We start from the raw sequence: 26,853 nt of genomic DNA on the forward strand, positions 1-26,853 counted from the left end.
AGTTTAGTTCACATTTTTTAATAACATGGCACAATTTACATTACACAAGTCTTCGCTGAGGAGGAAACATGCTGAAGATTGAGAGCTGCTTCACTTTTCACATAGGATCTAGAAAGGACTTTATTACATACAGGATAAACAGCAAAAAGGTTTGTATATAACAATCTCTTTACAATACTGAAAGCTACCACTACGGTTCCAGTGTACATATTCTTCAGGGTTGGGGTTTTTTTGTATTTTTCCTTTTGTTCATTTAAAAAAAAAAAAAAAAGAAAAAAAAAAGGGGAAAAAACCCAAAACCACTGCACAACATCTGGAGTTCACAAAATCTGAAGCTCACAACTAAACCTTCAGTTGACTACTAAAATAGATCTCTGATCATTAGAAACAACTGTTTGTAGATAACTTTTTTTTGTTTTTTTTTTGCCAAAACAGGGTAACAACTTCAGATAGCACTTTAATACACTAGAAGACCAATGGAACTAATTTTATTTCATACATATATTTTACAGTCCAGTAGACAAGATACTGAATTCTCTCTGATAAAGTCATATTCTCTCCAAATATTAGACAAGAAACTTAACACATTATAAAAAAGTGTGTTATGAAAAGACAGATTTCAGAAGATTTATGCATATTTTTAAAAAGGACCATGTTCTTTTTGTTATTTCATGTCTTCTGTGACTAGGGAACAACAAGGCTGACCTGTAAACTATTCACAGACTTTATTACCAACTGATATACAATAAATTGCATTATGAAATCTGCATCAGAGTTCATTAATTAAACTACTGAGCCACAGTGAATACATGTCTATCATTTAGAAAAGTATTAGCTTTCCTGGAGGATCTGTTTCAATGTAGCTAAAAGTCACTTCACAAAAAAAGGAAAAAAAAATGTGTGCACAGAGAAAAATAACACAGAGGCAATACAAATAAACCCAGACATGAACAGCTGTGAGCAGGTATTTTTTCCAAAAAAGAAGATTGACATGTTAAGTGATGAAAGTTCTGGAAACTACCCAGCATTTGGTTATTACTCTGTTTAACCCAGATTAAGGTGACTGAAAACCAGTTTGTCATGACTACAGTATCAGATTACAGATCTCTAACCCTGACCCATTCTAGGGGACACATGAGCTACAGTAACATCAGCATCTTGATGCAGGGGTTCAGACAGAAAACTGCACTTCTAATGGGCTGTTCCTTTAGCAAAACAAGCAAGAGAAATAGGTTTTGATTACAGATGAGCTTGTTCAGGGAAAATATGACTTCAGTTATGTTGTGTGTTGAAAAGGCTCCTATGAGTTATAAAGGCTTTTGTGAAAAGCCTTACAATTCATTGCATAGTTGAAGGGGTTTAGCTGTCTCTAACAATATATGTAACACAGCATAAGCAGACTGTGTTGATCAATATTAAGTTTGCAAATAGCACAGTTTAAGAAGTATTAATGTATTATGTTACTTAATTTTATCTATTTACATTTGTACAAAGTAAAGCTTTCATCTTACCCTTTTTGCATATATGAACCATTAACCCATGAAGCAATCTTTTTACATAAATATCTACAATTGTCTTCACTTCTGGTCTGAAAGAGCTTTGTATGGTTAACATCAGTGGTGGTTTGTTTCTGGTCAAATCATTCAGGTAAATGTCTTGTTCTTCAGTTCAAATTTTGAAAATTTTAAACTAGAAATAAAATAGGAGACACGAGGAACATATGGACTCGGGTAAAAGATCTGGAAAAATTTCAACATATAATATACAAAAAAACCATTTCAAAATCTTTGCACTCAGGTCTATACATATGGTACAGTGGGTCACATCCCCAGTCTGTATCAATGACTAGTAAGAAGGTCTTTATATTATGTTCATTTACAAGGTTTTCTTTCTCTTTCTCTGGTTTTTGTTTAGGCTCACACTGCTTATCTAGCCTCGATGTCCTTGAGGGTGTGAGAAGGAGGCCTCTCTCTCATCTCTGTTGACAGAGGAGTAGTCCTTCTGGGAGACCCAGGCCGAGGTCCCAGAGTAGAAATAAGAGGTGGAGGGGCACTGAGAGCTGCTGTGGGGGGAGTTTTATTGAGGATGCCATTTTGGTGTCCTGTTGGGGGACTGACTCTGGGGTAGTGCATGCTAGGAAGTCCTGGTGTGATCAGGCTTGGGTGGGGCAGGTGCCCATCCAAGGCTGCCGGGTGAACGGAGTGCAGGCGTGCGTGTTCATAGTCCTCTCTGAGCATGTGCAACCTCTCCCTGTCATCCAAATGATTGCCCCTCTCGTGCTCACGTCGAGGATCAACAGAGAGAGGGTGGTGGTGGTGGTGGTGGTGATTGTAGTCGTGAGGTTCCCGGTCCCTGAACGACCTGTCTGCTTCGTACAGTCTGGGTGCAGAAAGACGATGAAGAGGGTCATTTCTTAGCAAAAAGTCTCTTCCCAGAGGGTCTCTCCGGTGAATATCCAGCTCTCTGTAAGGATCTCTTAAGGGATCTCTCATAGGATCCCAGTGGAAAGAAGGATAGGGGAAACGTTCTCCACCAGGAATTGGACTAATTCCCATAAAAGGGGTCATCATGCGAGTCCTATCCAGGCCGCTGATGCTGTTCATGTGATGTATACCAGTTACCCCTACAGTCATGGGCATAGACACTAAAGGACTTGGATGGACGTTGGATGTAGATACAGGTGGTGGCTGATCAGATGACCTATGAGTCTGAGGTCCCTCAGGCTGCACATCGTGGTCTTCCTTTCGCTCCTCCTTCACTTTGACTTCACTGCTTTTCTTCGGGTTATCGTACGCCGGCTCGCTCTTCCGCTCCACCTCACGGTTGGAAGTGCTGTTAGGCCTGGTGCTCTCCACAACGGGGGGCCTAGCATAGGGTGAAGGAACCCTAGACATTTGCTTAGACTCTTCCACCACTCGGCTTTCATGGCTCAGGCCTTCTTTCTCTGAAATATAGTTGTCCTTCACCTTGTGCTCTTCAACGTTAATTTCCTTCCGGGATTCGGAGTGATCCCTCTCTCGCTCTTTGGGTTTCTCTTTTTCTCGAGCCTCGGGATTCAGATGGCTCCTGATCTGCTCGTTTGAGCTGCGATTATGGCCGAGGGAGTTTACTGGATGGATAGGTGCTGGTGAAGGATGGCTGGAGTGTCTTTTCTCAATGCTCTCCCTAGAACAGAAGTGTAAAAAATGAAAGCATGAGAAATTCTGCAAACACAACAAAGCATCTAAGGTGTCTGGCTTAACACTTTGCAGAAAGCCTTTTACATGCACTGTTCCTTTTGCACACCCAATACACCAGAAGGACTAAACTGGAGCTATTCTACTATTTCAGCCCAGGAGAAGAGCCCTGAAGCTGCTTTGGGAATGATCTGATTGAGGTTTCAAACACTGAAGGCCACAGAAGGCTCACAAAGGAATCTGGCTCCAGTACAGGTATTTCTAAGACAATGGCCTTAACTGCTTACAAAGAGACATAAAAATGAAAACAGACTGATTTTGTCCAAAAAAAAAAGTGAGGCAGTGAAATCCAAAAATTCCTGGTTGATAGTGTTTTACCTGCTTCTTCTGTCAAGAATACATTTGGGAAAACAGAGGACATCTTGTTCAGCTTACTTTTAAAAATAATTCTAGACCCATGTATGTTACTGATTTCTATCTCTCTTTTCTTCATTCTACCTGTTCAATTTACTTCTCACAAAACCCCATTACTGATGGAGACAATCCATGCCTCTGAACAGACCAGGCAGAGCAAGCAGAGCAGAGATGGGGGTCTGTGCATCTCCCAGCCAATGTCAGGAAGTCTCAGAATTCTGTGAACACACTGCATCTTTCTTTTTGTTGCACAAATGATGACAGAATTATTGTCTGGCAGTAGATAATAACTTTAATATGTGAATGGATCCTGTAGCAACTGTTTTGTGGAAGCACAGTTGACCAGGAGTTGTGGTAGGCAACACTAAGTGTAAAAGCTTCCCTGTTTAACATGAATCAAATTCATAAGGTAAATCTGATTCCTCAGTTCCAGTGATTTTTAACCTCCTGCTTATTTCAGTTGATGTCTGAGTTGGAGTCTCTCCATAAAGACAGCTCCAGATACTCAGTGCTGGACACATGCCCTTTTGCTGAGCATGAAAATTCTGTTCCATGAGGCAAAAGTGAGGGGTAAGCAGTGAGGGACTCTGAAGTCCCAATCTGCTCCCTTTTCCACATTTCTCTTTGAAGTCTCTGCTTAGCACAGTGACCTGAACATGCTCAGATGAGGGCAGCAGGTCAAAACTCACTCTGGACAAGATGAGCAGTACTGGCTGGCCAAAGGACAACTCAGAGGGGACACTTCCTCCTTCACCTATACAATTTCTGCTATGCACTTTTTTGCTGAGCTGAACTGGGTAAAATTGCAGCAACTTCAGAAAAAATGGCTTACAAAAGACAACTGTCATTACTGTAATCACAGCACATGCATCTTATGATGTGTCTGTACTGAACTGTTGAAACTGCCATGTTTGAGACCCCCAAGAGTCCAGAATGTGACTGCTAAAAACCATCTGTGAATTGGAGCACTTGATACCACAACTGTCTGGTCTCCACTACTGATTAACTCTGTGGTACCAGGTTCTGCTTTGATTGACTATGCCCTAAACAGTCTGGAAACTGTCCTGACTCCAATTTTCCTCTTGCTGCTTTCCATGAAAAACGGAGGAATTTGATTTAACAGCTTCCAGACTTGGACACAGTGAGACCAAGTCAAGGCACTCCAATGAAGGCTTCTCAATGTGTCAGTTCTTCTACTTTTCTGGGAAAGCACTGGCTTGTGGACTCTGCAAATACCTACTCTTTAGTTTATTTTGCTCATGAGATTCATTGAGAGGGCACCCCAAACTGTTTTATTTCACTAGGAAGGATCTTTGAGTCATTTCTGAGATATTTAATCAGTTTTCTGTGGAAGTTAAGTATTTTAAATTATGCATGGAATTTAGAGAAAATAGCAGGCATTTCCATAACTAAAGAAAAATATGTAAGCAACCAAAATAACTTCTTCCTTTGCCAAGTTCATCCTATTCAGTTCCAGTGATGGTATTATCTCAAGAGGACTTAAGTGGACTACATGTAGTTCAGTGGTCAGAGAAAGAATAATTTTTAATCCTCATATCTGTCAAGGGCTCCTTAAGTTAATGAAATGGAAACAACTTCAAGCCTCTGTCTCTACAAAGAAGAAACTTAGGATAGTTTTCTCTTTTTTTTCTTATGCTGGGCTGGAGTAATGGGGTCCTTACAACAACAAAAAAAGTTCCACAACTGCAAATGATGCTCCAAAAGAGAGAGTGGAACTCCACAGCCAGCTCTGCCCCTAGGGTAGATTAACAGATTGTAGATGTATATTATCTGAGCTATCCTGATTTAATTTATCTCACTCTAGCTAGGAGGGGGCTGTGGTGCACTGGCTAAGGCAGCTTATCCAAGGGAAGCAACCAACAATTCACTGCACCCCCCTAATGTGGATCAGGGATGGGGAAGAGCCAAGCTAAGAGGTATCTCTGAGGAACCTTTCCACTGCTAACAGAAGAAATCTAGATAAATGCTTTTGGGTAGGCAGCCCATTTGGGGTCTCATACAATTAGATCCTTGATGGCAGGCTGATTTTGAGATGAAATCATACTGCCAGGCCTGATTCCCAGGTCTTACTGTTTGGGCAGATTTGCTTAAAGTGGATGTGAAAGCAGGGCCATGTCCTCCACCCTGCTGGGTGCCACTGAAGATAAAAGAATAGGTATGAGAGGCTCCCAAACTACTCCAGACATTATCTAGAGAGGGAGCATGTCTCCAGGAAGGGAATCTCAGCATCTTCTCATACAGGCAACAGTGTGAGCATGCTGCAAAGGAGAACTCTTCAAAACCACACAGATGGAAGCACAGCAACACTAGACTGGCAAAAATGTTATTGTGCTAAACTGGAAGCCATAGTTGTGCAGAGGTATGAGGCATGAATGATGCTTACTTTTAAGCTCTCAAATAACTGAAAATAAATATGTTCTGAGCTATGATATGAAGGGCAGGCAATGTCAAAGTAGCTTGCAAGGAATGTGTATCTGAAAGGGATTTTCTTCAGCAGGAACACTTCATAAGAAAACAACAAACCAGCAACTGAAATAATCACGTTATTCTAAAGATTACCCATATCATTAGTAACTAAAATGCTTTGCCATTCGAGCCAGTAAAGTTACTCACATGCTTCAGCATTTTGCAGGACAGAATCCCCAATTTGTAACAGCAATTTATTTTGAAGCATTAACACCAGACATGAAAATAATGAAGCTATGCTACCAAACAGAAAATATTCCAAATGAAAAATGTAGGTGAAAAGATCTGTAGTTTGACTTGCTCTTCACATTTTACAATATCATATAAAAGCTCTTAAATGTAGTTTTAGAATATCTAATGTGTTAGCATAACTTCTTTTAGAAAAGGCTACTAATGCGTATATTAGGGTTAGTGACAGAGGAGCCAGAAAGCACATCTCCTAAATATTCTTCTATGTTAAAAACTTAGAAACAAATAAGCCATTATATGTGAAAACTTAACAGGAAAGCCATTAAGCCACAACTCTAAAAGCTCATACCATCCTCCCTACATTTTTCAAGGAAGGCATGACACTTGCTGAATGGCAAATTCTTTTAACTTGGTATTTAAATGTTAAGAGGAATTGTTACTGAGTTCACTATATAATGGGAACAGTCCTGACAAAAAAAAATATGACCAGGTTTTACTTTTCATTAACCCTTCCCAGCCTGGACATGTTAGAGTGCAAGTCCACGTAGAGCACTGAATAAAAACTGTGCTTGAAGCTGTGTAACAGCAGTGCACGTGTGCGTGGCTTTTTTGAGGGAAAATAAGGTTGATTTAGTGAACTGCATGCACTGAAACTTACTGTGGTACTGAAAAAGGCAGTGGTGCATTTTACAGTGTGGTCATTTTACACCTTTATCAGTGGTCCCTCTGGTCAGTTCATTTTTGAGGAGGGAGGTAGGGCTATTTGTTTTGCAAACACACTGATTTATAACATTATTCAAGTACTCAGAGGTGCAGATATGAGTCTGATGGACTCGATAATCCTTTTTTCATCCTGTCAGGCACCTGAAGTCTTCAAAAGAACTACTGACAACGGGAGCCACAAGGTAAAAGAGTATGGGAGTCTGATTCTGTTCTCACTTGACACTGCCTCAACTCTGCCCCAGCAAAGCTCCTTCTGCTGAAGTGTGGTCAAGTGAGAAGAGAAACAGATGCAGAAGGAACACCCAGGTGAGAACCCTGCATCTTGTGGTGCCTCAGGCCGTGGGCAGCAGTGGTGCCAGCTCTGCCGGTGTTCCCCTGCTGAAGCCATGTGCCAGGCTGGGAAGGGTTAAAAAGCGGAACAGAGCCCCGAGCTTTGAACTAAACAATTCTTGGAAGTGTTCTTTCGTACCTTTCTTTGTCATCTTTACTAAGAGATGAGTCTCGTTTATCTACATCTCTATCTCTGTCATGAGCTGCAGCAGATGAACTGCGCTCCAGCTCTCCTGGCTTCAGCCAGGGCGGAGGGGTCGGGAACGAAGGAGGAGTTCGGTGCAGTCGGTTCCAGGGCTCGTGAGGGTTGCTAAAGCTCTGCATACTGGGGCCATCCTTGTGGCCGAACATTGAGTTGGGTGCTGAAATGGTGAAGTGGAAAACAAAAAGGTTTAAGAAAAAGGTATGCTCTAGTGAAGGTACTTACCAAAATAACTTTTACAGCACTCAGAGTTAAAATGAATACATATTATTGGGAGCTGGAAAAGGAAAGGAGATTGACAGAGATTCATTAGAGGGTCTCGTTCCTACAAAATGGGCAGGCATCTGACAGCTGTTTGAATTGGAAAGGGAAATGCTGTGGATAAAACTGACGAGGGATGAAGGAGGAGGAGAAAAATGAAAATGGTCCTTATTCCAAATATTTTGGAGACATCAGGGAATGAATATTATATGGACTAAAAACAATGGAACTTGTTGCATTTTATCCTGAATCAAAGTAATGCGACCAACATCATGCCAGATTTAAAGTATGGAGCAGGAAAGTGATTTTTCATAGAATGATCTTTTGTGACTGGCCAAATCTAGAGAAATACTGATGGTCCTGGACAAATAAATGCAGGTTAGTGATCTTTCCCAGGCACATGTCTGGGATTACTAGTGAGAAAGGAAAAAAAAAGTGTTCCCATCAACAGATAGGGATGCTGCACACAGTAACTACTTCTGAACATGCAACAAAACCACAAGAAATTTCACAAACTCCTTAGACTCACAGGTCCTGAATTTTTTGGGTTCTTTTTTCCTGAACAATGTAATGGTGACAATAAGCACTATGTTGAACCCAAACCAGTAAGGAACTAACAGCTAATCGTTTGCTGCTGTCCAAAAAATGCTGATATTTAGATTAAAAAGTTGCTTTTCTAAATCCCATCTATTAGGGGTATGTGGCAACTGGTTAAAACAAAACCCAAACAGTGAATGGTCACCATCACTCAATATCCTGAGTTACCCAGCAAACAAGAACTGAGGAACAAGAGGTTACTCACTAACTGTGGGGTTCCCCAGTCCCCCGAAGGCGTTGCTGCCCACTGCAGTCAGCCCGCTGAAGGACGCCGGTCGATTGAAAGGTTCTGCAAACCAATGCAAAGAGCTGAAACTCCCTGCATGCTGCTAATTCTGATAAAAGCATCACCTTGGTACTCAACATCTGCATGAAAGCTCAGCCTCTGCCCACAACATCACCTTCCCACAACACAGTGGGGACTGTGAGGGAGTGGGACTTAAAAATATCAGTTTTTTTTTTCCCCCCAAATGACAGAATGATTGGTATCATCATTAGAAAAACTTCCTCTTCAAAGAAAAATGAGGTATTATAAAGTATACATGGTATTGACACCTGTACTTCTGCATAAGTGGCTGCTTCAATAGAGACCTGCAAACATCTTCATTTTTATTTCCTTTGATTCCCTTCCAGTTCAGTTCTGTGGCCTTTCTCAGGGAATGCCCCTGGCTAGCAAGACTACTATTAACTCTGGCAACTGTGCTCCAGAACACCTTCAGGCCATGTGTCCTAAAATCATAGCCAGAATATAAATAAAATGTCCTATTATATTGACATGACAGGCTGACCTGAGCACACTGTAATTCCCTTGAAATTTATTGCTAATATGATACAGTAAACTGGTATGGGCTGAAAAACAGTCAGATTGTTTCTTTAGTAGTTAATGCAGACTACAAGTAAATCATATGGAGCAAATACTACAAGTAAATCATACAGAGCAAATTCTCCTCACTTGACTTGGGAGACTTCAAATGGATTTGATGAAACAACTTCTGATAAATACCAGCACAGAGAAAAGGAAAGTCAGACCTAGCATTTTCTGTAGGCAGCTAAGTGTAAAATTAGGAACCTATCTAGTGAGTCTGCTGTATTGATCTGGTGACCCTCCCAAATCCTTCCCTGTCCAAAATAAAATGCCAATTTAGAGTCTTGATCTCTGATGCTCCCATAGGCAGCAGACACCTCCTTAAAAGATCACTAAGTTAGAAGGGAAATAACAACATTGTGCTTCCAGTTTTAAATGTGTATTCACTAATTTTCACTAACAGACAAGTTCAAGGCCAGATCAGAAGGTTTTAAGGAGAGGTTTCCCACTGAAATGAAAACGTGACATCTAAGTAGAGTTAGGAAAAGAAACATCTCTATGAACTGAAGCCTTGACCTTAAGAAATTCTTTTTGACAGGTTGTAAATATTACCACAGTGAAACCTAACCAGCCCTGACACTCCACTACTCTCATGTCCAGAATATTTTCAGAAGTATTTCAAAACATTCAATCAGTGCTTCTATTATGTGTATTTAGAGCTCCTATTTAGAGCACTTAAATTAAATGGCTAAAATGCACAATGTGTAAAGGTTAAGTAGGCAGAATACTCAAAAGGGGGCAACACTCCAAGGGGGCAACAACCTTTAATGGTCACAGTGGTCAAGGTGTGTTACTTCTGAGCTGTATTCAGTGCTGGAGAGCTGCAGAGAGCACGTACCTAAGTGAGCAGCTGGGTTGAGAAAGTTGCTGTGGTGAGGTGGTGGGCCAAAAGGGGTGCCAGCTGGATGACCCCCACCTGCCAAAACAAAGCAAAAGAGGTGAATTCCCAGCAAAAGCTCAGGAAAGGACAGCTCGTGTGTGCAGAGACTGCTGCATCCTGGGCCCTCAGGTCAGGACCCTATGCAAAGAGCAGCTGCTCTTCTAAACAGAAATTCCCAGTTAGAGTGTGAGGTGCAGAGGAGGATATGTCAGTATGGAAAACAAAAAACCCCTGAGCATCTAAAATACATCATATTTCCAACCTGTCATCTCCATGATGTATTGGACACCACTGTGTGAAGAAATGTTCCTCCATTTAGTACCTCTATGGCACTTCAGCAGGTTGAGCTTTTTAAAAAGCACATGGAATAATTTTTCAATATTTATAAAACAGACTCATTGCCCCCTGGCATGCCTTGGAGACAGTTTCTAAACCAAAAACATCTGGGAAATTTCCTTTTACCTTAGCAAGGATTAGTGTTTTACTGAGCATGCCACAGAAGGGAACTTCACTTCTCAGTACTCACTGGCTGTGGAGAAGAGAGTGGAGGGCCGGGCCAGGTCATGGGGGTGATGGATGGCTCCAAAAAGGCTGGGGCCTGGTGGCCTGCTCAGAAATTCAGGTTTCAGGCCAAAGTCCAACTTGTGTGGATCAGACTGCATCTGTTTCTGAAATGCAAGAACAGGATTTGGAAGAAACTGTTGTAAAAGAGAGCAGTAAAAGACCTTTCTGGAATGATGTGGGCATGGCAATTTATTCCTACTAGCTGACATTTTAACAGGAATATTGGTTTTGGGGACCCCCAGCACAGATGCACAGCTGTTTTCCTGGAAGGGAGAGAAGAATCCCAGGCTCCCAAAGCACATTTCCCACAAATTTCAACAGCATTTGCACATTTGCTCACATCCATTCCTCCAGAGCAAAGCATTTCAGCACAGACCCGACTTCAAGAACAAGCACAAAAAATCTTTTTGGTGGCCTCAGACACTTGCAGAGCTGCAATAACAGCTCTGTCTTCAAATAATAAAAGCACCACTGGAGAGAAGTGCGAGCTTGGAGCTGGTGGGCAGTGGTGTGAAGAGCTGGGGCAGAGAATCAGCTGTGCAGGCAGAGCAGGAATCCCCTGCCAGTTCTGACACAGACAACCAAGGGACACCAGAACCATTCACTGCAGTGTGAAGCTGCAATCCAGAAACTCCTGATGCAATTTTATCTTCCTCTGCCTCCCCACATCCAACTGACCAAGCCAGGGACTGAACTCAATTAAATTACAGATTTAAGCGTGTTTGAATCTAAAGAACTGAAGTCCCATCTTGACTGCTTGCACTCCAAAATCCAAGCACTGCATGTTGCTCTCTTTATGTGGTATTAGAACCAGCAGACTTTTTATTTTTTTCAGGTAAATCTGCTGAGGTAGCTGTACTGTAAATGGTAAATGGATGAAGAATGGCCCCTGTGTGCCATACACTCATTTCATTGGTCCTTACTTCATTAGTTTTATAGAAAGAAGAGGAAAACCAAATTCCCAATTACCTGTGCTGCCAGAACTCCCTAAACAGAGATTGCTGATTAATTGTGCAGGTCAGCTGAAAGGATTTACAAACGTGTAACACTGAACCAGTAGATCTTGGCAGTAATTCTGGAGCAAGTTCTGCTTTATAAATCCGTATTTAATACCGTGGAAGCTCAGAGTACAAACCATCACAGTGATATAAATATGCATATTAAAAACTTATGACCAAGTTAATGTGCATGCCTTGTGGCTGGTTTTCAACTCCTAGTAACATGTCTCTGTAGCTACAAGTATAATACCCACAAAAAAAAAAAAAAAAGGCTTTATCAAAGTTTTGAGATAATGGCCTGCAAGAAATGGAAATGATGGCCAAGTTTTCCTTAGAATCATAGAATCTTTCAGGCTTGAAAAGACCCTTGGGATCATCAAGTCCAACCATCATCCCTACTCTCTAAAAAGTTCTCCCCTAAACCATATCCCCCAAACACCACATCTAAATAACCCTTAAACACAACCTGGGATGGAGACTCAAGCACCTCCCAAGTTCAGGCCATGTCTTTTCAGAGAGTAACACTCCTGTGCTTCAATAATTTAAAAAAGTTCAGAAGACCAGAAATGCTCAGTTGAGGCCTGCAAGCCAGATTTTTATGCTTTGAGCTGGTTTTATTCTTCTTTTTAACAACCAAGCTATAGACCTCTGACAGGCATTACTCATAACAGCAAAGGGTCACTGAAACTTTGAACTGCAGTCACATGAAACAGGGTTGTTCTAATAATGAAAAAATCTCTTGTCTGAAGAGGAATGGGAATACCACGGATGTGCTGAAAACTTTTGGAACGTGTTGGTTCACCTTAAGATAGTACCAAAGAAAATAAATCAGATTTCTTTCATCCCCAGTTGCTGTTCAGGAGAGCACACCTCTTGATGAGAACTCCTAGGGATGTATTTGAAGTCCACCTTAATTCAAGGCACACTAAGATCAGTGTAAATGTTGCACTAATCTCATGGCACGTGAGACTGATCCACAAGGCCTTTCCTAAAAAAGAGAGAAGGCCAATTACAGAGCATGAACTCCCTCTTGAATGCCAGCCAGTACCACATGGTCAGCCTAAGCAGAAGTGTAAAACTGCTTTGTGCCCTGGCTGGGTCTGAGGGGTTCCCTGGGTGTGCAGAGAGGTTGCACAGGTCTGAACAAGGTCTTGGTGCAGAGGTGTTGGCAGGCAAACAGCATCTGCAGCTCTATGCAATTTTTCCAAGGCTCAGGAAGGTTGGGTTTTGAAGTTCCCCACCTTGCCTGCATCTTCAGAGTCTGCTGCTGCCCTCTGCAAGCAATTACCAGCAGGCCAGATGGCTACTCATTTTTCCCTACTTTGCAAGCAGTCTGGAGGCTCTGCATGCCTTAGATTTCCAGTAAATCTATTTCACTCCCTGCTCTAAGGTCAGGCAGCATCTTCAGCTTGTGCAGAAGAAAAGGCACTTGCACAACCTTGGGCTAGAAAGGAGAAATCATTCCCTGAGGGTCTGCAGCCAGAGATTTCATGGCTGCATGGAGAGGGGAAGGACTTCATTCCTGTCTGGGAGTCTGAGAGCCCAGGGGGACATAACCCAACTCACCCTACTGACTGTACACCATGCCTCAGTTTTTGACTGAAATGAGACAGTGAAATACATTTCCCAATTATTCTTGAAATTATCATCACATGTACAGCCTCAAAAAGCCAAGTACCATCCTTTGCTGTACCTCTGAGCTTTAGTCCTGTTTTTTAGCATGCAAGATAGAAAAGTATTAGGTAGAAGAAATGGCTGCATGAAAATGGCATTTACTGAGAATTATAAATATACCAGTATGACCTCTCTCTGAATAGCAAATCAAGGAAGATTCAAAGGACACATAGCATGAGAATAATAATTTCATTTCAAGAAAATACCTTTTCAATAAAATAATAAAAAAAAGACATATATCTCTCTAGGTCTATAATCTTGTCTTTTTTTGATAATGGGAAGATGAATGAAGATCACTAGCAGGGGAAACATAAGAAAGCAGAGAAGAGAGATATGTCTACTGCAGCAAATTAACCTGTCAACCTTGTTTAAAAGGGGTATTTTTAAACCCTATTAGCTGCAGGTTTCAGTAGCTGTTCCATGTCTTCATATTCTTACAGCACCACGTTACACAATGAGATTGAATCCACAGACTGCAAAGTGCTGTGGACTTCTTGTTCATTTCTACCTCCTAACACAAGCTGTGGACTGCTGAGGTACAATCAGGAACAGCAAACACCATCCTTTCCTGACCTCCTGAAAAACTTTGGGGGCAGCACGGAGTTCTTCAGTGACAAGAACAATGAAAATATTACAAAGGATAAGAAACCTTCATCACAGAGTCCATGGGCAATGAAAATAGAGCCCAAGGAAGAAATAAAGTGCCCTAACTACTAAATGAGTAATTTTTTTTCTGACATCTTATTTCAGGAGGTTCCCAAATGAGCCATGACTCTTTCCCTTCAAGTCTCAAAGTATGCATAATGCTTAAAAGATTTCCACCCCTTTACATCCAGTGCAATGAGGCAGTGTGTGGATAACATCACCTGAGAGGCTGTGTCTGCCTGACCAGCCCAGCTGCAAACCTGGGAGATGTGAGGAGAAAAAAGACTGAAGGGAGCCAGTGCAACTACACTGGATAAAGCACCAAGGGACAGGAGAAACCTTTGTGTCCTCTTCTGCTTGTGAGTATTAGTAAGAGGAATGGGATACACATGCCTGGCTTCTTCAGACTTCATACAAGTTCATCTTGATACATTTAAGTCCTCTGCCATAAAAAAAACCAAAGTTGTAGTTCACAGGCACATCCATTAAGCTCCCCCTAGCTACAAACTGGTTGTTACCACCAAAGATCTGGTGTCTTTGCTCATCACAGATGCTCCTCTGAGATCCTACTTTAATTTGAGACCCTACCTTGTTTTTTAATTCCAATATGCCATAAAGTGGAAGGTATGCTGGAATGCTGCCTATGGTTCCTTTACCAAGGTGTTAGCCGTGGCACAGAGCTGCTCCCAGCAAGAGGGAAGCTCTTCCTCTCACAGGGGTCACTGGGCAATGCAGCTGAAATGCAGGCACACCCTAAAGACTCACCTTGACTTTCTGTTGGTGATGGTAGATCTGCCAGGCAATGTGAACATGCATAGCACACCACTTTCCAGGTTTCTGAAAAAAAAACAACAAACCAGAGATACAACATGAATCAGTAACTTTCAAAAACCTTTAATCTATATTATATTAACTCTTGCCAGGCTAAGAACAGGGGACTCCCCATGCCAAGAGAACTGAAAGCAAAGGGTTTCCTTTCAGTGCCTTCCCCCTCTGCTCTCCAGAGGAACCAGGAATGCAAAAAAATCATCCTTTGCTCAGAAGTTTATCTGGATATCCAGGAATGCTCCCAATTATTCCTCTCTCCTCTCCAAAAAGCCCCATGCTTGGGTTTGATGCACTCTTACAGTCTTCATACCACAGGTGGAGGATGCAGCTTGTGTTGCTTCACAGCTCTACATCAGGTTCATGTCTGAAAGAGCAGCTATTCTAGGACCAGCCTTTCCACCAAAGGATGAACATGAAAGCACTGGAAAAGATCAAACCAGTTTTCAAACTGAACCTGACTCCCTCACAGAACTGCTGGTCTTTACCTCCAAAACTTTGGCTCATAAATATACCCCAAAAATGGAGATCAGCCAACTCACACTGTTTGGGAAGTGTTTGTGTCCTTCCTGTCACCATGGCTTTCAGTCATGGGGAGGAGAGGGAAAGGAAAGAAAAAGGTTGATATTTGGGCTTTCTTGTTGATTTTGTATTCCATTTCCAGGACAGCCAGAAATCTTGGCTGAAAAAGACTCACTCAGGATATACTTTCTCCAATTTTGTTATTTAGGGGTCTGGAGTTAATTACACAACTAATGATTCCTGCAGATTTAAAAATAATTACAGGAATTCAGGCAGCTCCTCAAGCTAACAGTAGCTCAGATGTTTCACAAACTATGGCACATGATCTGCTTCTAATTCTAGGTGTGTATCAACCAACAATTAAACCCACAAAAAAATAAACCCCATCTCATGAACATACTCCCCTGAACTTCAGCCATTTCCTTACTGGCTCTGCTAGTGATTTAATAACTTCATTTGGTTGGCTTGATCAAAATCTGCATTTTCTTGTACATGTAAAAAAATTTTAAAACCTCTTTTGGCTCACTGAAAGACTGGGTCTTCTGTTCCTTCTGTTCTGTTCCTAAAACATTTGGAATTTGAATTGGACTGTCTGTCTATACTTGACAGTAAGATACTGGGTAGGAAGTACCATGCTGCAAACCACTCAACACACACACTAAATAAATAAAAAGCAAAATCCTTCTGCCTGTGGTGAAATGAGAGGGGATCCCTGCCAGGGCAGCCCCCAGGATTCAGCTCAGGAAACCTCAGAAGGCAGCACAAGAGAAGAGTTATCAATATTTAACCTCCAGGGTTCATGGTAGGGGGCTGCAAACTTCCCAATTTGAATCTCTGTCTTTTCCTCGGGTGACCACAGGGTGCATGCAAAGGAGCAAGCATGAGGCTCAGCAAACAAGGTGTAAAATACCCAAGAGAAACCACAACAATAATGAGTCTGCTGCTTTAACCCAGTGGGGACTGAGAGGAGCTTGACAAACTGTACCACCAGGAGATTTCTTACCCTCAACATGGGCCTGAACGGATCTGTCAGCTGTGAAGAAGAAATGACAGCTTGGTTACATGCCTGTCACTCAAACAATTGCTCTCATTAACAAATCTGTATTGCTTCATTAAGAGATGAAATTAAAATGTTAGAATTTTACTTTCAAATGAAGCCCTTTTGGATAATAATTAGTCCTCAGCCTCCCTGTTCAAGCTGCTCTCCCCCCCCCCATGGCTGTTGTACCCAAGTGTTGACAAGGAACTAAATGAGCCTCACACAGAGCCCTCTGTCCTCTGGCATCATCAGTAATTTGTTGATTTAATGCTACAAAAATGGCTGGTTAACTACACAGATGTCTCCTTTGGGCAAACTCCTGGTCTCATCTTTCAAAGTTGCTCAGCTCCTAAGAAGACTCTTCAGTGGACAGGCCACTTCTTCACAGATCCCAGGAATGGGGTTGGAAAAGGCTGGCATGGTGACTCTGTGACTCTCTCTGTTCAATGGCTTTGCCATTAGGTCCTTGACTTGCACAATCAGACATCCACTACAGCCAGCCTGCTTGCCTGATGAGTTCTCTGTCACAAATAAGCTTTGTCTTGCAGATTCTTCACATTTCAGAACGATGTAGCTAAGCAGAGGCTGTATAAAACCCTCATTTTCTCATTATTTCTCTAGCCCGGGATTTTTTTTGAGTAGTTATTTTCTTAATCTCTTCTTTTTTCTCACATTTCACCAATTAATGCTGGAAATGAAACTCAGTTTATTGAGTATTTCTCATTTGCTTTAGATGCAATACTACAGGAGATTTATAGGTGCAAGAGGTACTTTGCAGGCTGAGTGATGGCACAATGCATCATCCTGAGAGAACTGAAACTACACTACAAGTTGAAGGGGAGCATCAAGCCAAATGACTTCATGATAGGAGGCTCTAATTATCTTTTCAATTAGATGGCCCAACAGAAAAAAAAAAATAATTCAGCACCAATTCAGTACAAATACACACACAGTGCTCTGCTGTACCCCAAAACTGAGTCGTGCCAGAAGATGGATTTTCAAGGAGAGCTCCCCATTGCTTTTGTCAGAGAATTCTGCTAAAAATTGGACAGTTTGATGTTTCTCATGGCAAACAGCTATGAATTTACAGATGCCAACACGCCATGGGCACTCAGAGAGAGGAGCAAAAGGCTGAGGCAAAGTGCTGAGACAGTGATGCTGCTCAGATCCAGCAGAACTCAAAAATCTGGAGGTGCCAAGTGATCAATAAAGTGCATCTGGATTTCACTGGTGCAATCAGTGAGACAGTAAGCAAGGGAATAACTGGCATTACCCACATTAGAAACAATTACAGCATATAAACATAAAGAGGTTTGTACATTTCCACATTGAAATGGGCTCTCTTGCCTTTACCCCTGGTCTTGTGAGGATGCCTGCAAGGAAAGAGCTTTTCCCTTGAACAGGAGCTGCTTGCTTTTGCTCATGATGAACAAAAGTAAGGATCAGGATTTAAAATGCTCTCATTCAGCTTCTTTAGTTCTCATTGATTCCAACAATTCAGACTAAATTTTAGTTTTAGGGGATTCATCTAGATATACTGAGACTGCCTTGAAGCTCTAGCATTTATGGTTTTAAGTAGAAATAGCTTTATTTGCAAAACATGTAACATTTTCTACAGACCCGTGGATCTTTCTGTAGAAGGGTGTGTGGGACTGTTCCAGGTCTGGCTGCAACATCAATGGGATTGGAAGTCTAGAAATATCACAAGGAAAAAGCATTAATGAGTGAAACAATGCATAAAAGAAACAGAAAATGAAAAATAGTGTCTTTTGCTCATGAATATCACTGATGCAATAAACTTTAAAGAGGAAAGGATAACCACTGTAATCACCCACTTATTAATATACTTGTTAGCAGCTCAATTTTCAAGTTTTTATTGTGCACCAACCTCCCATTACTTAAAGTAACCAAAACATGTGAGGGAACACTGAAAATTCTGCTACTGAAAACCTGATGAGCAACATACTTATGCTATGGCATCTAAAGCAGTGATTCAGAGGACCCAGCTTGTACATCATGCACTGGAAGTGGCTAAAGCTGCTGAGTGGCAGCACACAAAGCACTATTCATCTCTTTTGTCACCAGGATCTGAGCCCCATCCTGTTACTGCACAGGTAGCTGGAAAGGGGAATAACCAGCTGAAAAGGAATTCTATTTTTTTCCCATGATTTGAATGTAAATATTCAGCTAATAGAACAAAATGCCTCTTTGTGTAAAAAAAACCAAACAACAAAACCCCAGACCATAAGCCAACTCCCCCTACATTTAGTCTGAGCATCTTCCTGTGTTAAAATGAAGATAAAAAAGAAATCAGCTACAGTGTAACTAAGAATTAAGTAAGGGAGCTGTTAGCAACCTGATTACCATACATTTGAAGAATCCCACTAATGAATTGCAATTTACATATTCAGTCATTACAGTGGATGGGCCAATTTAAGAAAGAAGATGTCTTGGCTGCAGAAATTTCAGGCCTGATTCCAGTCTTTAGTTGCAAAGACTACAGAACATGATGTCCTCCCCTTTATAAATCAAGAGTGACCGTAGGAAAACAGAAATAAAAAAACCCCTAAACTCCTCACATTTATCTCTCCTCCTGTCACAAATGAGAGGAGAAGTAAATCAGTGCAGTGCATTGTGATGGGCTGTGAGATAATTATGGAAATGAGTAAACAATAATGATCATGGTTTCTTAAAATCTTTGACGTGACTTTATATTGCTGTGTGCTGAGAATTAATGATATGCTTCTAAAGTTAACTGTGCCATTGCATCTCATTAAAAACCAACAAATCCATAGATACAGCTGAACTTAATGAGAATTAATTTGTCTTTGTAGCAAATTTGGAAAAACACAGTTGTCCTCTGTGGAATTAGGCTGTAACTCTGACCTCAAGCACTCCAGAACCTGAACCACATTTTAAACTTCAACCTAACCTGCTCCACACCACCCAGAGTAAGAGGCAGATAAAGAATTTTTTCCTTACCTTGGGCTGGAAGGCTCCTTGGAGTGATCCAAAGGGACCAGTTGGAGGAATCATGGGAGGAATCCCTGATACAGCTGGGGGATAGGAGTGAAACAGCTGCAATGGAGAGACAGAAAGACATAACTACATCTGGAGGTCAAAAAGGAAGAGGGGAAGGTGAATATTTCAGCAGAACATCAGGAAAATGGGACATGGAAAGAACAGAAGCATTGAAGAAGTGATCTTGTTGCACCAATGTTAGTTAAAGCAGTCCATGAAATGTTCACAAATGCCATGATGTTCAGAGCTTAAAAGCAGTTCTAAAATCCTAAAGCCAGCAACCTGTCCCCCGGATTTGGCCATCACAGAGTAAGAAAGACCTTTTTTCCTTTTTTTTATCCAATTACTAATTTTTGAACTGGACAGAGGTTTTGAAAGGTATCAGTCTGCAAGCCATTTCAAGAGAAAAGGCAGAACACTGATCCAACTCAGACTCACAAAAACCCTTACAAGTTCTAGGATACTGTATCCTTAAAACTCCATTAGTATGTTAGGATTTTAATAGTATCTGTAGGAAATGAGGAAAATATGCACAATTCTTCCTTCATTAGCCTGCCTGAGATGATATCCTGCCACATCTAATATTAGCAGTGAGACAATCTGATGTGTTAAAAATTATTATTTAAACAAAATGTTAAGGCAGAACCCACTAAAAGGGAATATTTTAATAAAGACAGACTACTAAGCACAAGAAAGTGCACACCTCGGTGATCCCAATGTACCTGTTCTTAGAGAATTTAGAAGAAAAAAAACCCCAACAAAACCCAATCAGACTGTTCTGTACTAATGCAGACAAACACAGGGAAAACAAGCAAGTAAAGCATAACATCCACATTTTATCTTGTGCCTGTGGTCTGGCTGTGAATCTCCTCTGCAGGTGATTACACAGTTAACTTGTTCAGTTCCATGGAAAATGCTGAAATTACACAGAAAATTGCTTTCTGGTAGGAGCTGGGGATTCAAGGCATCACACTCCAAATACACTCTCACTGTGAAACCTCAGGGTCTGACAGGGGACAGCTGCTGATTCCATTGGGATTGCCACCCAAAAACCTAAAGGGGTTTCTCTGGCTGATAAAAATCTTCCTCCTTACACAGCTGATCAAAGATCAATCTACTGAATGCTACTTTTAAGATCAAAATAAATGAGTTAATGGCCAACTGCACCGAAGCAGGACTGGGCAAAGGAAAAGACTGGGCATGCAGAGTGGGCAAACACAGAAAATACATCTCAGAGGAAATCACAAAGTTTTGATGAATTTATTCATGCCAGGCATATGGATGTGCTTTTCTTAATAATTTTTCCTTCCATAAGCTTATCTTGCAAGGTTATTTATTCTTGTTATATTTACTGAAAGCTGATAAAATATTTCAGTATTTTAGAGGTACCAAAAGACTTTTTTTCAGTCTAAAAGCATGGTAACAAGTCTCCTTTCATAACACATTTCTACTGTTGCTTTTAATTCTATTTAATTTGGACCTACTCCACTTGGTGATGCAGAAAGCACTTTTAGATTACTTGATACTAAACTGTAGGCATTTGAGAAGTCATTAAGAGACACAAGTCCTCATTTACAATAACTTTTCATGAGCAAAATGTGTTTTAAGTCCTCCAGTGTCTCCTGCATTTAATTCTGTGTGTAATGGACTAATTCCAAAGAATGGAAAGAGATGCAGTACTTGATATTCTATTGGCTATAATTAATAATAAGGAATGCTTTCCTTGGAGTTCTATAACAACTGCTAAGTTAATTAAATGTGACCTTTCCCCAAGGTCAGAACTATTAATTACATATTGTATCTCCAGGATCTCTTTGTATCAGTTAAGCTCCTCCAGCTTTCAAAAATGCATCCTTCATGGTCACTGGTTCCTTTTTGCCTCCCTCTCTTTGGAGCAACCTTCTCCTCTTCTGACTTTCTTCCAGTGACCCCACAGCTTCTCCAGGCCAGGAGCAATGTTACACTGAACTAGAGCAGGGTTAACTGGAGGTAAAAGTAGGAAGGCCCTCCCAGAAATCAAATTATTGTAAAATCAAAGATGCCAAGGAAAAACTTTAAAAACTCTACATGAGCTTCTAGGTGAGCTATTCTAAAGCAGCTTGATTTCACCTCTCAAACAGACCCTGTTCTCATGGAAAGTTCACTCACAAGCTTTAAAAACACATTTTTAAGGCTTGAATCTGTAAACCCTTGTCATTAGGAAAAGGTCTATGGAAGTGCCAGAGACCCACAGTATTTCTAGAGTAGGAAGAGCCCTCTCAGGCATGCACTTATGCCAGCAAAAGTCTGCTTTTTGATCTTGCAGCTGCTCAGGAAACTGATGCAAAGAGTCCCCCTATTACCTCTCTATAATCTATAGTCACAGAAGAAGAGATTACTGAACCACCCAGTTAGTGTGTCCTCACTGTAGGTTAATATGGACTATTAATCCAATGTAAGTTGCAGCCATCATGTTGATCTTCTGGTATTACCTTGCTAAATACCCAACAGATGCAACAGTGATTATTTTGCAACCACTTGGAAAGGACAAAGCTCTCCTGCAGGAAAGGCAGGAGGTGTAATGGCCCCGAGCTGAGCTGGTGGAGCTCTGCCAAGTTCAGCAGCACGGTTCACTGCCTCCCAGGGAATGATGACCTGAAGCCTTGCCTTACTTTAAAGGGGGTAAATACCATGACCTTTACAGTTTAGGTGACTGCCAGATTTAGGAGAGATTCTGTCACTGAAGTTGAAAAGCAAACACAGTTGGAGACTTTTGCAAGGTCTCCTACATTGCATGTCAACTTGAGGGGTTTATTTACCTAAAATTTATTTACCTATTTCCTGGTTTTGTGTTCTTGCTTGATTCCACACTGATCACACTGATGTCTGAGCATATTTGAATCCCTGTAGAGCTCAGCAAATCCAAGTGCAATTTTGCAAACAATGATGCAAATGAGCAGCATCACCCCTTTGAGTAAAAGTGAGTATTGGAGGCTTCACTGCTTGCCTAATGCTCCTAGAGCTCTGATCCTGCAAACACACTGATACAGCTCAAAGTTTCTCAAATAAGGTTTCAGCAAGTAACAGGACAGTTCACATGTTAGTAGGAACTGTTTAATCAGTGCAGCAGAAAGCATCACACTGTCATCTTAACCAGTTTTTTTTGCCCAGTTCCACTTCTAAGCAAACCAACACATAAAGCCAAGTGCTTTGCAGATTTCTGAGTGCTGATGCAGTACTCCTTCTCTCATCAAAATATCACTATTGGATTTAGAAATTGTCATATTCAAGGAGATAGCTGCCTCTGTCAATATGATGAAGGAAATGCAACCCATATTTCAGCAGCAAATCAATCAGTAGATTTGTACCCTCGAGAGCAGAAGCTTTAAAATTTACTGGGATATTAAAAATCAGTTAAACTAAAAAAATAAGTTTTGGTAGCTCTTAGATAAATGCATCCAGTGCATAGCTGGGCTCATGTTGCTGCCATCACACGGAGCTTTCAAAACCTAACAAGCCCAGTGCATCAGATGTGCCTTTGAAATCTGAAGAATAAGACAAGTTTTCAGATTTTATAAACCAAAGTATGATGCATTAGGAAGACTATTAGATTACCCATGCCTGAAGGATTTGTATGATAGTTTGTCATTTCATTTCAAGTTTCTTAGGAAAAATATCAGTTTAAGGGTTTGTGGCACAACTGAAACACAGTGATGAAATTACTGCTTGCTCCTGTTTCATGTAAGAGTCAGCTCTTCTGTCTCATCTTTTTCACATCAAACCTGTCTTGCAATGGTGGAAGAGCAAGAGATCTTTTGATTGGAAAAGCTGATACTGCATCTTTATCAGAAACAAGCACCACAAATGCAAGCCTTCAAAAGTCAAAGCAACCAAGAACGAGAATGGTAAATCCTGGGGTGATGATTAGGGAGGGATTTGACAGTGTGCCATTGATTGAGTGGTGATCCCAACCCACCACAGAAAAGCAGTGAAGTCAGTTTTAAACAGAGTAATAAAACTCACACTGTGACGGTAGAAGGGGTCAACTTTTGTAGGGTATTTGTCAAACTGCAAAGGGATCAAAGCACAAACTAGTTACTTTATATTTCCTCGCTTTACTTCTGTTGGTAAAATAGAAGGCTACTTCCCTATCGTTTGGCAACCAACAGAGAGAAAAAATATGCAGAAAATTAGTTTCCAATGAAACCATTCGGGCTATTTTTCTTCCTTCAAAGTCAAACAAGGTCTTTACAAGACAGGCAAAAGGAGGAGGCACCAGAATCCAAGCACTGGGAAGTCCCAAGCACCAGTGCTCCTTCAGCCTGGTCCCTCAGCCCCTGGACCTACCGCACCTGTGAGGAAGGAAGGAAGGAAGGAAGAGCCCTTCCTCCCCTTCCTCCTCCCCAACCACACCTGGGCAGCAGAGTTCTCCTTCCCCCACAACCTGGCAAATTCTGCAGTTTTTTTTTTTTTTGTAATAAAGAATAGAGTTGTGCTCTACTTATCCTCACATTTCTGCCTGGGGTACGCACCATGGGCGGTGCTGGCGTCGGCATGATGGCAGTGGGTGGGATGGCGTGAGGGAAAGGCGTGAAGGTGTGCTGGTGTGTGTGTTGGTGTGTGTGCTGGTGCTGGTGCTGGTGCTGGTGGAACTCAGTCCTCAGGTATGGTGGTGGGCCCAGGGAGGCCCCACGGTCAGCACTCTGCGAGGCCAAAAATCGCGTGTTTAGTTCCTGACGGAGAAGATCTTGTTCTGAAACACAAAGAGCAAAAACAACCCCCCGTGAGCACAGGGACTTGGCCAGACTTTGTGGCACTTAGTTCTCGTTGGGTTTGGGAGCAGTGCTGGATTTAAAACTTACTGGTGGGAATTCAAAGAATTGTATGGGGTTAGGAAGCTACCTCAGGTCTTCCCCAAAGGCCTGAGACAGAAGAAGCCTCCATTTCCCCTCTTTCACCAAGTTTATCTTCACTACAGCATTCCTCTGAACGTTAACCTAAGGGTTAACCCCAAATTTGTATGGACATAGTGCTAAAAAGGCTTAGGTAACCTGGGGTGTGTTTAAACATCAAGTGACTGCTGCTAACACGAGCACCTTGCTTTCTGGATACAAAATGTTACTCAAATGGTGATTAACTCTCCCATTTTCTTTCCCCAGGCCCCTCTCAGTGACCTGGAAGGAACAGACACCGAACATCTCCCACAGGTAAAGTATCAAAGAGTACAATTCTCTCCACTGATAAAAATCTCTGCAGGCACACGAGCTCAGGACCACTGTGTGCACAGCCACTGGAGACCTTCCCTCGAGCCAGGGAAGCAATGCTGAGCACAGACCTTGCTGCAGCAAGGACATTCACTAGCAGGGTCACAGACTCTGTGTGGGCACATTAAGAACTCCAGTGTGGTTTCACCAAACAGCCTTCCAAAAAAATTCCCTCCCAGGACAGAAAAAAATCCATCTGGGTGTATCTGTGGGGTTTTTTTTGGCTCTGATATCACTCTGATTTGTTCAGTGATGAGTATAGCTTCTAGACAACCAACAGCCATCATTAGGTGGACCAAAAGGAATTCTTCTGGCTAAAACTGGAGACTTGTCAGTCTATACACTCATGAGCAGTCTGCCTCTTACCTGAGTAGGTACTACCAGCTGGGTGTCCTGGAACCTGCAGTGTCCCTGACGTCAATGGAGGTGGAGGAGGCAAAGCCGTAGGAGGGGCAAACATATTGGGGTGATGGGGGTGTGCGGGGGGCTGGAGGGTGGGTGTGAAGGTGTGCAGGGGGCTGTGGCTGGGCAGAGAGAGGGGGAACGGGGAGGCCGAGGGGTGGTGAGAGATGTGTGGAGGTGGGGCCTGAGTCTTGGCAGGAGTGCTGCTTCTGCTGCTGCTGTTAATGAAAAGAAAAGCAATTAAACGTTGCAGAGAAGAGAGAAAAGCTGGGAACATACACACACAACCCCACCAAGCTATGCACAGCTCTCAACAAAAACATCACTAATGCCAGTCACAAGCTACAGATGTTACAAGTTACTGTTCTACCTTCCAAACAATACCCTGAGATATTTCCCAACCCTCTGCTGTACCTTTGCTGCCATCTTTTACTTCCTGTGGTCCCTCCACACCACAGCCCCAGCCACGTTCCCCCTCTCTGAAAGCAGCTGAGATTCTGTCCTCCACCAGGAGGACACACAAAGGAGCAATCAGCCCTGTGCATTCATTACTTAATTATCAGGTCGTTTCTACATGACTGCCTCTGATTCATGTTTTCAGGCAAATGAAGCTCAAAATCAGTGATCACTGCATTAATAGAAGTCTAAAGTTTTTTTTTTCTGCTATGTCTTAATAAGAAGAAAGATTGCAGAAAATGTGAAATGAACTTGAGAAGGCAACAAGCTATGTGCTCATTACACAGTTAACACCTCACTCCCCACCACCATGTAAGGACATAAGAATCAGCAAAATAAGTATTTCTGACTACACTGGCTGCAATTTTTCAGGCTTCATGTTCTACTAATGAGTATCTGAAGTATATTCACATTGAGCCTCCTTGCACCCATCAGTATTTCAGGTAGTGACATGCTTCTATTGCAGTGACTTTTAAATACAAGCAATAACAATTTGGTTAAAAACAAATCAAAGGCTTAAACACCTCCCAAACTATGAAGCAACCATAATGCTGGTTCAACAGGTCTTGAAGGACACCATCTGTCTGCTGGAAGCTCGTATTTAGGGAAAGATGAGCCAGTGCTGACAGCATCAGCTTAAGAGCCGGGGAAACATGAGATCCCTGACTCACAGGCACATCACAGGTTCCTGTGAACGTGCTGCTTCATCTCTGTTATCCCCTGGAAGAGGTGAGGTTTATCTCACTGTAGCCAGTTGAGGAAAAGAACACTGAAGGCTGTAAGGTGACAGCAGTGCAGAAAAAAAGAAAAAAAAAAGCTTTAAAGTCATTGGTGCCAGACTTCTTGTGCTGGGCTGCCAGCAGGGCCAACAGCAGCTGCACCACACTTCTTGCTCTAGGACATGTGAGTTGGTGGAAAAAGCAGGAGATGTTTGGAGGGATGGGAGGGTAAAAGACGTGAACTTTCAGAGAACAACTCATCCTGCAAGAATGGGGATTTTCTTCCTATGGTCTATACTGCATAAATCACCTCCAGAAAGCAGCTGAGAATACCTAACATTTATGGGAGTGCTCGACCTTGTCTCCTTCCAGGGAAGGAATGAAGTAAAGGACACAAAGGTGACTGATTCCCTAGGGATGTGCTGTGCTGCTGCTCCTCTCCTGCAACTCCCTCATCCCCAGGCACCATAAAACCTCAGGAAGCCGCGGGGCTTCCTCACGCACGGCTCTTTGCCTACCTTAAGCTGTTGAGGCTTAAACTGCTGCTGTTGTAGGCCGAGAGTGGCTGCGAGAGGCTCTGCGAGGCGGGATGGGGCTGCACGGCGGGCAGGCTGGGGTGGG

At 42.0% G+C, this 26,853-nt stretch overlaps 1 protein-coding gene across 1 annotated transcript; it reads right to left on the bottom strand.

Moving 5' to 3' along the window:
- On the bottom strand, positions 1–26,853 carry AUTS2 (activator of transcription and developmental regulator AUTS2). The gene is made up of 13 exons (XM_030462558.1): positions 26,751–26,853; positions 25,022–25,275; positions 23,924–24,144; positions 23,415–23,459; positions 19,374–19,469; positions 18,012–18,083; positions 16,356–16,385; positions 14,771–14,842; positions 10,651–10,792; positions 10,083–10,160; positions 8,585–8,668; positions 7,459–7,681; positions 1–3,165 (listed from the first exon to the last, which is right to left on the bottom strand). The coding sequence occupies exons 2-13, from the start codon at positions 25,113–25,115 to the stop codon at positions 1,926–1,928; spliced, it is 2,397 nt and encodes a 798-aa protein (XP_030318418.1). The 5' UTR covers positions 25,116–25,275; positions 26,751–26,853; the 3' UTR covers positions 1–1,925.

Source organism: Calypte anna, chromosome 19, assembly GCF_003957555.1.
Source record: "Calypte anna isolate BGI_N300 chromosome 19, bCalAnn1_v1.p, whole genome shotgun sequence".
Classification (NCBI taxonomy): Eukaryota; Metazoa; Chordata; class Aves; order Apodiformes; family Trochilidae; genus Calypte; species Calypte anna.